The 10,576-nt window shown below is 46.6% G+C and overlaps 1 protein-coding gene across 1 annotated transcript; it reads left to right on the top strand.

The window, feature by feature from the left end:
- The first annotated feature begins 9,702 nt into the window (after positions 1–9,702).
- LOC136470583 (auxin-responsive protein SAUR40-like) lies at positions 9,703–10,310 on the top strand. The gene has a single exon (XM_066468382.1). It carries the CDS (start codon positions 9,848–9,850, stop codon positions 10,163–10,165), a length of 318 nt encoding a protein of 105 aa, XP_066324479.1. The 5' UTR covers positions 9,703–9,847; the 3' UTR covers positions 10,166–10,310.
- Positions 10,311–10,576: the final 266 nt, after the last annotated feature.

Raw genomic sequence — 10,576 nt, 5'->3', positions numbered from 1 at the left:
AATCTTGTAGCAGGGTCAAAGAAAAAGAAGTCTAAAAGCTTACCGACGTCGTCTGACATGCGCGTATCAAGACCCCAGACGTGCTGCCTAAGATCAGCACCTTGATCCGAACAGCATGGAGTAGCTTGATAGCACACCGACGAGACATAGCAAGATCCAAGCAGCAAGGGAGTCCTCGGTGTCACTGACGATGTCCGAGCACCGAAGAGCGAGGAGTCCCCGGCGTCGCTGGCGAGGACCGAGCACCGAGGAGCGAGGAGTCCCTGGCGTAGGTGGCGATGTTCGAGCTCTGAGGAGCGAGGAGTCCTCGGCGTCGCTGGCAATGACCGAGCACCGAGGAGCGAGGAGTCCTCGGCGTCGCTGGCGATGACCGAGCACCGAGGAGTCCCCGGCATCACTGGCGATGTCCGAGCACCGAGGAGCGAGGAGTCCCTAGCATCGCTGGCGATGATCGAGCACCAAGGAGTCCCCAGCATAGGCGGCGATGTTCGAGCACCAAGGAGTGAGGAGTCCCCGTCGTCGCTAGCGATGACCGAGCACCGAGGAGTCCCTAACGTAGGCGGCGATGTTCGAGCACCGAGGAGTCTCAGGCGAAGCTAGCGAGGTCTGTGCACCGAGGAGTCCCCGGCATAACTAGCGACGTCCATGCGGTGAAGTGTGCCCACTTAGTCCTCGAGCACGAAGAATTCGAGCGCTGAGGAGTAACTGGCATAGCTGGCGATGAAGCACGAGCGGCGAACAGTCTGGTCAACTAGTTGGCGGCGAAGTGAGCATTGAGTAGAAACAATTGGCGAACAGTCCGATCAACTAGTCGGCGATGGAGTCCATGAACGAAGCGGTCTGACTAGTTGATCGGTGGAGAAGTCCGAGCGCCAGGTGATCCGATCACCTAGACGATGATCCTACAATACAAATATATAGAATGGGTAGTACATGACGCACAAATAAATAAACTCCAGAGAAAAATCAGCAATGGTGAAGAAACGACGTATGCAGTTCGGCGATCAGTTGGCGTGAAAATATATTTATGTTTAATATAAACCGCCCGAACAGTTAGTGTGTAGCTGAGTCTCCAGCCCTAGCTAGCCCGTTAACCATAACGTGGAGCGCGGAGCTCGTGCACGTGTAGGAGGAACAGGTGTGACCAAGGAGCCGCTGTCGACCACCCATAACGTAGAGCGCGGAGCCCGTAGCACGTGTAGGGAGGAGCCAGAGACAGGGCCGTCTCTAGAGGCGTCCGAGCATCAACGTGATTGTTCGAGGGTTTGGAAAATCAATTGGGGAGCAAACATGGAGAAAACAGTTCGTAGAAACATTATGGCGATATACGAAGATCGGAGAATATTTAGAAGAATATTAAAGCGTGACTTAGCTTTAGACGGAGCGTCTAGTCGGCGACGTATGATGTTATCTGGTTGGCGTTGACGGTGAGCACCTAGCGGGCGGTGAGTTGTCGGTGAAGACGACCTTAGAGGTGATTCCAAGATCGGATCTGCTATCGCGAGGGCTGGTGTAGCCAGTGATGAATCGTCGTCGTGGACCGGCATGGATCTCCACGAGATTGATGATGAGAACGCGCTGTTGATTTGAGGTCCATCTGGCTCGCCATGGATCAAGCGCACACCCCTACCTGGCGTGCCAACTGCCGACATAATATCATCGGCAGTCCACCGAGGGGTATCCCGCGATGGTAGATTTGTCGGTGGAGGTGCGCGTAATCAGAAACCAGATGGTGACACAAGGCGCAGAGACAGTGATTTAGATAAGTTCGGGCCGTCTAATCGACGTAATACCCTATGTCCTGTGTCTTTGGTGTATTGTATTGAGATATATGGATAGATCTTGTCCGCTAGGGAACCCCTGCCTCTCCTTATATAGTCTGGAGGGACAGGGTTACAAGGTTAGTATCCTATTTGGTACTATACAATGTCTTGCGGTGCACGCCGAGCAGCGCCGTGCACGCCTTGATGTTGTGAGCTGGGCCACCTCTGATGGTGCGGCCCATGTCTTGTCTTGTGGATACCGGGGGCCATACCCCCACAGTCACCACACTAGAAGTTGACACCTTGTATGTTAACTACATCTCCACGTTGCAGTTTGAGATTCTAGCTGTTGTTGACTATGCCATGTGCATTATTTTATTAACTTTTGGATCTCACAACAGCCTAGACTTGTACAACAAAATAGTTTATTTGTCAAGAACTTGAATGTTGGTTATTTTTTCCACCTAATTGGGCTTTACAGTTGTGTCGATCCAATTGGATTTGTGCAGCATTTTCCATGTCGTTTGCGGTGTCTGTTGAAAAGATAAAGTATATGTTGGCACCCTGTATATTGAGTTGTTCACTGCATCTCCATGTTGCATTTTGAGATTTCAACTTATTATTTTGCTCAAATCAGAATTTTCTGAAGGTGATTTGGAGGACTTCAAAAGTTGTATTTCGAATTTGGTTGCTGAAAATACTGAACTAAAGGTAATGTGAGTTTAGTTTGTCTGGACCATTGTGGATTTCATATTGTCCATCTCACCGATTTTTTACCTTCTCTCATAATGCCAGGAAAAAGTGAAGAAGTTTGAAAGTCAGGTGGAGATTGAGAGTTAAGCCTAAGTGCTTCTCTCTAAGTTTTCTAGTTAAACTCTGAGTTTGTTCTAGCTATATCCAACTTCTATCTTAGCATCTAGAATATGCTTAGTATCTACTTTAGTAGTTAGAAATATGCTGTGTCACCTGTGCTCCTCCGGCCAAATTTCACTGTTCCAAGGCTAAAGACCCCAACTCCTCCCTAAAAGGATGAAACCACTGGCAGCTGTAGTCTGATGCGCTGACAATTGAAGTTCTCCCAACACGCCCTGCACTGACAGTAGGTGAGGCTAAGCTTGTCAGTTGCCGCTGCAGGTTTGACTTAATTGCAAAGCAGCATTGTATAGTCGATTAATTGTGTTTGTAACATATTTCTTTTCTCATCTGTGTGTTGGAGTGCTTGCAACATACATGTTGGGTGCTGTGCAACAGAGACGGAAGGTGTCCATGTGTGTTGTTTATGTAGCTTATCACTTGCTGCTCCCTTGCCCAGCGTATTATCTTCTTGTGAGAGTGTTCGCAGCATATCTGTTGGTGTGTTAAGGCATGATTCCCATGGCTTGCGGGTAGTAGAACATAACACCAGAGTGTACCACCGTTGGCCTTGTGTACTGCTGGTAGTGGTTGCTTTAGCCTTTTGTATTGCTGTGTTGTCTGTGAATGGATGCTGAACACTGAGTTTATAAGACCATAAATTATTCATAGATCTGAAAGATGCAAAGTTTTTTTTTTTTAAGAGCGAAGCATTTCTTTCGTCCCATTTTTACTTCCCAAATTGCTGACGCGTCCCACCGTCTGACAACTGAATCAGAACTCTGTTAATCCGCTTCTTCCTGAAAGCGGAAAATAACTCGCGCAATGATTCAATTGCATTGACCGATAGGCATACTTGGGAGATTGTATTTCAATTCCTAAAATATCTAACCGGTCATAGGAGATTGTATTCAATTCCTAAAATATCCAACCGGCCATATAACCAAATGTCGTGACTCGAGCAATGTTCACAGGCCGAGATGCCTCTAGATCTTCTTCGCCACGGCCCAACAGGTCCAGCAGCAGCCCAGACCAAGTTTCCGCAGACGCCGGACCGGAATAATACCGTGGGCAGAAGAAGATGCGGCAGGTGCTGCGAAGCCGCGGGCACGACGCAGGCACGCATCGCGGCCATGTACTCGAGCGACGGCCGGCCACTAAAGTCGATGGATGGTCCGAGCGAGCCAGCCGTCTGTCACGTCGCCAACTAACGACGTCAAGGTCAGGACTCAGGAGCATCCATGCATGTGATCCATAGGCAGTGAGGGTGCTTATCACTCTTTGTTTCTTCCGACGTTTCTGTGGCGTGGGTGGCGCTGGCGCTATACCAGAGCTAGCACCTCATGTGCTCCGCGCGTTGTTGTCCGCGTCGTCGTGTCGTCGAGCGTGCAACCTGCACCGTATCGATCAGTCGTACACTCGTACGTAGCCGCGCCACGCATGGCATTGGTCTCTAGCTAGGTAGCTAGCTAGTTCGTGAGTGTGTGACGCAGTGATGCTCCCGCGTTCTACGAAGCCGGCTAGCGGTAACTTCTTGTCAAGAAATACATTGAAGATAAAAAAAAACAAGAATCAAGAAGGTCTACTACAACTCCTACAAGAAAAAAACGCAGGCGGAAACGCTCATTATGTGCAGTAGTTAGAGTAACCATATGGCCGTTACCACGGGACACACACATAACAAGTGTAGTGCCAAACTAGCTGGACACTAACCCGTGGTTGCGATTTGCCAAAATACTCAGCTCGTACAGCTTCACGTACATCGTATTGTCTATTGTCAGGTCAGGTCAGGGGCACAGATAAGACAGGATTGGATTTCTAGTTTTCTACAACGACACGTTGATGATTTTTTTTTTGCTTCGGATTTGTCAAGGAAGGCTCACTAGCTCGAACATAATTTTTTTTCTCTCCTTCGCCGGTGGGAGTCCATAATACAATTTTGTAGTTAGATTGAAAGTTAATTTTTTCCGAACAATTCGAAGTTAGGTGTTTGGTAAAGACTATAGAGAGAGAGAGAGAGAGAGAGGCATAAGCGTGTGACATATCGTATTCTAGTGTCTAATCCCATTGTGGCCCCATAGGAACTGGTTCGCAGATTAATTGTAGTGTTCCACACATGGAGGACATGATGCATCCTTGTGACCCCAAGATGTCATGGAAGAGACTTATGTGTTTGATTTGAGGGTTTGACTCATCAGTCATGGGTTTGTTATGTATAGAGAGGATCGACTCATCCCTCATTTTAACGAGGAATGAGAGTAGTATGTTTGGTAACATATGGCATGGACATGCAACACAAATGGCCCAATACAGGCTCAGTATTTGGGTCGGATGGCACAAGACCAGTACACACGCTATTAGCTTGTTAAATGTGTTAGGAATAGAGATTGTGATGAAAAACTACCCTCCAACAGATTCTTTAAATGATCATCTAAATATAGCCATCTTCTATTCTAGATTTTTCTCTAGCCAAATATAGAAGACGAGAATAGTTTTCTAGAGTGCGTATGAGATATAGAAAAACTGTTGAAGAGTGAAAAGATATAGAAAGCGATTTTTATGCAAATGACTTCAAATAATGATTTAGAGAGTCAGATTTAGAAAGGCTCTTGAAGATGCTCTAAAGAGTGTTTGGTTTGACCATTATCTCATCAATTCTTACTCTTATATTTGATTTGTGAAATGAAATGGATTGATCGTCCATTCATCGGAAGCAAATAATTAGTATAGCCATACGAAATATGATGATTTCACTAAGACCTTATACAACGTTGGGTGATGCCTATAAAAAAAAGGATCTGTCCATAGAAGAAAAATGGCACGGATGCTCCCGAAGTAATAGCTTTGAGCATGATGCTATGGGTCCGGCTTAGAAATAAAGAAACACCAAACTAAAAACAAGAATGGGACGGTGGACTCTATCCATCTCACGCTTTTGTAGTCTCTCTTCCCTTTCAATATTCTAATCAATTAGCACCGAATCCTTCTATTGCATCGTCACTCCTGAATTTGGTAATGCTAGCATCATACACTGCAACATGAGAGCAGAAGCCTAATTAAATCCTCTCTCTCGACATCACTGTGACTTTTCGGCTTACCTCATATTCGCCTTGTTTTTCAGCTGGAATAGTGTTTTTCTCTCACAACAATTCAGCCGAAACAGTGTTTTCAGCCAAGTTTCAGACCAGTGGACGGAGCCATTGTGGAGGACCTAATATTCATAGCATAGGATCGCTCAACCCATGAAACACTACGTCATCTAAGATATGGGGTAAGTTCCTCAAGCCAAACATCCCAAACTATCATGTTTATCCGTCCCCTTAAGGCCTCGTTCGTTTTGGCCCGGAATGGCCCGAATCGCGGCCTGATCCGTCCGGATCGGGCATGGCCCGGTTCGAAGCCAGGTTGGACCAGGAATAGCCGTTCGGTTAGATGCGGCCGGAATGAAAATAGTTCAATCCGGGCCTTTTTACCCCCTCCTCGGCCCAGAATGGAGACGGACCCTCGGACGTCCGGATTCTATCCTGCCGAGTCGGAAGGCGACGGCGCGGCACATCGCGTGGGGAGGCGACGGCGACCGCTTCCCATTTATCGCCCATGGCCCATGCTCTCCGACGCCTTCTCGCCGGTAACGCATCGCCCTCGTCTTCCTTGCCCTCTTCTCTCCCCAGCGCTAGGGTTCCTGCACTCCGTCGCTTGATCCTCGCTAGATCCATCACTCGTCGCTCGTCGCCGGCGAAGCAGCACAACATCCTTGGGGTTGGCCGCCGGGTGGGCCAACGAGTAGGACTCCACCAACACCGACGTCCGCAAGGACTGGCCGACATGCATGCAGTCCCGAGGAAGGTTAGCTCGTGCCGGACGGCGGTCAGCTAGTGCGGTGGCCGGTTGCTAAGATCGAATCCCTCCCTACGCGTTGGGGAACAGTACTTCCATTTGATGGCTTTGAATCTCTGGTCTGTGATCTCACCTACTGCTACTGCTGTTCTTGACTGTACTGCACTGCGGCTGCTACTGCATTTAGGCAGAAAATACACATGTTGATATACATTTGACAGTGAGTCGGGATGGCCAGTCTGTTTCCCACCATTTGCCAGCCATGGATAAGCACTTGTGTTGTGCGCATGTAAATTGCGACCACAAGATTTGAAGCCAGATGAGTGCCTTTAGCAACACACTAAAAACTGAAAGTACTTACAAGAAAGTAGTAGTGCGTGGTTCACTAGTTCTATAGATGTTTGCACTTAAGATTTTGCCCAAACAAGATGGCAGATGGCATAATCAAATTTTTTTTCAATAAAGGAAGCATTACAACAACAACAACAAAGCATGTTAGTCCCAAACAAGTTGAGGTAGGCTAGAGTTGAAACCCACCAAGAGCCCCTAGTGACGGTTCAGGCACATCAATAGTTGCTTTTCAAGCACTCCTATTCAAACATAGATCTCTAGGTATATCATAAGCTTTCAAATCTCTTTTTATGGTCTCCCCCCATGTCAATTTCGATCTACCTCTACCTCTCCTCACAATAAAGGAAGCATTGCTATGTTGAAAACTTTCCGTTCACTGGTTGTGTGTGTTCTCCAATCAATAGAGGAACACATTTTAGTGAATTTGTTCTTTTTTTTAATGTTTATATAGATAAGCTTTCTGAGCACTCAGAAAAGATTGATGCTCTGCAATACTGACTTTAAAGTCATGATGTGCTGTTACTGAGCTGATCTATCTGTTCCATGAAATGGCATTGGCCCTATCTAGATGTTCTGTAATCTGCATAGTGCATATGTAGCAGTGTTCAGCAGACCTTAACAATCTTACTAGTTAAGGCCTGCAGTGACAGAGTCAGTTTGCCTGATCATGTGTCTAAAAGAAGGGTAGTCACATCAGACCTTAACAATCTTTCTTTTTTTTGGAACAATGGTGCATCTTTATTTGGTGGAACTTATATGTACTTTGTAAAATATTTTCATGTGTTGCTACCACTCTGATGGTGTGAGAGCAATAGCAGTACCCAGCTGCATGCCTGTGCACTTGTGCTAATTCATGAAGATGGTAGTCTCCTGTTTGATCCTTGAAATTCATTTTGTTTAAAACGTATAGACGTAGGACTTTTGTAAGCAATGGTTTGTGTGTTTTTTTTTTTTGCTTAACATATACCTTTTCTTGTTACCTGTAGATCCCTCCAGAACCATTTGGAGTTGGGGAAGGTGAACCTCCGCCTTCTTGGGATCTGGTACCAACTCCAGAAGGTACACCCCAGAAGCTTCTATATGATTATAAATTTATATGCTTCTACATTGAGTTCTCTACGCTTGGTCAGTCACATAACCTTAGGTACCATATTAGATAATTCCCCACAATAATGCAAAATACATCCTTGCATTTACATTCTCAAATGAGATGCTGACTATAATATAGGAACGGTTATTAGAAGAACACAATGATCTTGGTGTCAGTTAAATAATATATGGTGGAAGTTAGAAGAACAAAATTAGTCGTTTTTTTTGTGACGATGCCCATGTTCCATAGAGAAATGTTCAGAAACCTGAAAGAAGAAATACTTTCTAGTTCTGTGCAACCCTTAGAGATGAGAACATTTTGACAACTGAGTTGCTAGTAAGAGGATTTGAACTGCAGAGATGCATTTCCCGTTAGGGTTGTGTTTGTTGTTAGCCGATTCTGCTGTCCTTTTACAGTGAGGTTGAAAGTTGAGATCTGCTCCTGTCATTTAGCTTGAAAATTGTTGTCCTTTTACAGTGATCTTGATGCTTGGCTTTCTGAAAGGAAACAGTGACGTGTCGAGAAGCCACTGCAAGAGATAGGGATAGAGCCTGTGAAGGAACCGATTAGTTTCACAACTAATCAAGGCTTTTAAACTGACATATTGATTCAATTATGTTTTGGTTGACTACATTGTGAGTCATTTTCGTTCAATTATTCAGTAATTTGTAAAAAAGCTTGCTGTCATTTTCAGGGAGGCAAATGAGTCAATGATCAAGAAACATTGGATTGGACAAAGTGCCTGGTCACTTGAGTAGGCTTAGACGAGTTATCTACTGGTTTAAATTATGCTTTAGATTTGTGCACTTTTGTGATGGTTTGTGTGAGAAAAGATTGTAATTTCATGAGTGGATCATGACAGCCTTTTGGTGCACCTTTTGTCACTTTTGGCACTAGCTAGCATGTCCTTTATCTATGATACTCTGCTATTGTTGCTACCCATTATCTGTACATGTATGAGAGCATGATGATAGACTTGAAGATCAAGAACCCCAAAACATGGGATTTATTTATGACAAGCACTTATATTTGTTTGTCAGGTTGTGAGATTTCTGTTGGGTTTGCTTTGCATGGTAATTTGAATTGTTCCAAGCCTAATCATATTCTGTTGTGTTAGTTAAATGCTTGGATATGTACGTGTACATGCTGTCAGCAGCCCTGGATGGATCCCTGGCCAAACCGAACAGCGAATTGGAGCCTCCTAGATTGGTTCTGCTCTGGAATTAAACCCAGGCCTGGAATGAGTGCCAGCAAGTGGATCAACTAATTCCTGGCCTAGATTGAATAATCTCCTGGATTGGATCCCAAGCTGCCGAACGAGGCCTAACAATTAACGATAAACCATTGGTTGGATTAGTGAGCCATTAACTAACTTGAACGATTCGATCTGTGACTATTTTATTTTCATTCAATGGCTCACCTGTATGTAGTATACACGTTAGTTCCGGATCCGTCCCGAGCCGCTTATTCAACAACCCTGTTCAACCATACAGCGAACCTAGCTAGCTAATCCATGATTTCCTTTTTCGGAATTGACGAATGACGAGTTAACCATGATATATAGACTCCATGACCATGATGGTCTCTGTCCAGGTCAACATTTTGGACTGGCATAGAGGAGAGAGCAGATTAGAGGACCCAGCAGCTCGGGCTCGGTCAAAAGATTCTGCAACTGCCATAAATCCCCGGCGCCCGCCGCGAAGCCGCGCGCGCTCGTCCCAGTTGCTCAAATAATTGTATCTATTCTGCCAATCCAACTCTATAAATCCCGCCAGTTCTCGCTCTTTTTTCCGCAGCTGACGACCGAGCCCGAGCCCAAGAAGAAGAGACGCGATCCAATCATCTACCACCGTCACTCGCCCTAGCTAGCTACCTCCCAGTCCTCCGGCGAGAGCTGGAGACGATCTCTCTCTCGTCGGGGGCGAGCAAACAAACGCACTGCAACATCCCGGCCATGGCGTGGAAGAGGAAGAACGGCAGCGGGTCGCCCGGGCGCGCGGGGTCCGGCGGCGCCTACGAGGAGGAGAAGGTCCCGAGAGGGCACGTGCCCATGGTCGCCGGCGGCGGCGGGGTCGACGGAGAGGAAGGCGAGCGGGTGCTGGTGCCAGTGCGGCTGCTCAGCGACCCTTCCGTCGCGGAGCTGCTGGACATGGCGGCGCAGCGGTACGGGTACGGCCAGCCGGGCGTGCTGCGGGTGCCCTGCGACGCCGGCCACTTCCGCCAGGTCCTCGACGGCGCCATGCAGAGGTGCGGCATCAGCTCAGCAGCCTGAAATGAAATGGCTGGCAGCCTGGCCATGACGACGCAACGCGCCGTCGCGCGCCCCATGAGGCGACCTAGCTAGCTTGTACGCTGTACACAGATGATAGATAATCCTAGAGATGATTACTTTGTTCTTCAATATATTGATTGATCCATTCAATTCCCTTGATCTTGATCAGGAGTGACTCCTTAACTGTAAACGCAACGCAGTACCAGAAGTCAATCTATGAGTAGAGCTCGATCAGGCCTATCATTAGCTCTTCGTCGGTAGCTCCGTTTGTCCACAACAAAATACTACGTACATACTCCAAGAAAAGAACCCTTCTATTACACATAAACAAAGTATATAGTCCCTTCCCACGATCCTGATTGTTTCTTTTCACACTGACACAAATAAAAGGAGAGGATTGACATGAACATG

The sequence above is a fragment of the Miscanthus floridulus genome, chromosome 1, assembly GCF_019320115.1.
Source record: "Miscanthus floridulus cultivar M001 chromosome 1, ASM1932011v1, whole genome shotgun sequence".
In the NCBI taxonomy this organism is placed as follows: Eukaryota; Viridiplantae; Streptophyta; class Magnoliopsida; order Poales; family Poaceae; genus Miscanthus; species Miscanthus floridulus.
Note: the sequence above shows the minus strand (reverse complement) of the source record. Positions and strands in the feature narration are given on the sequence as shown.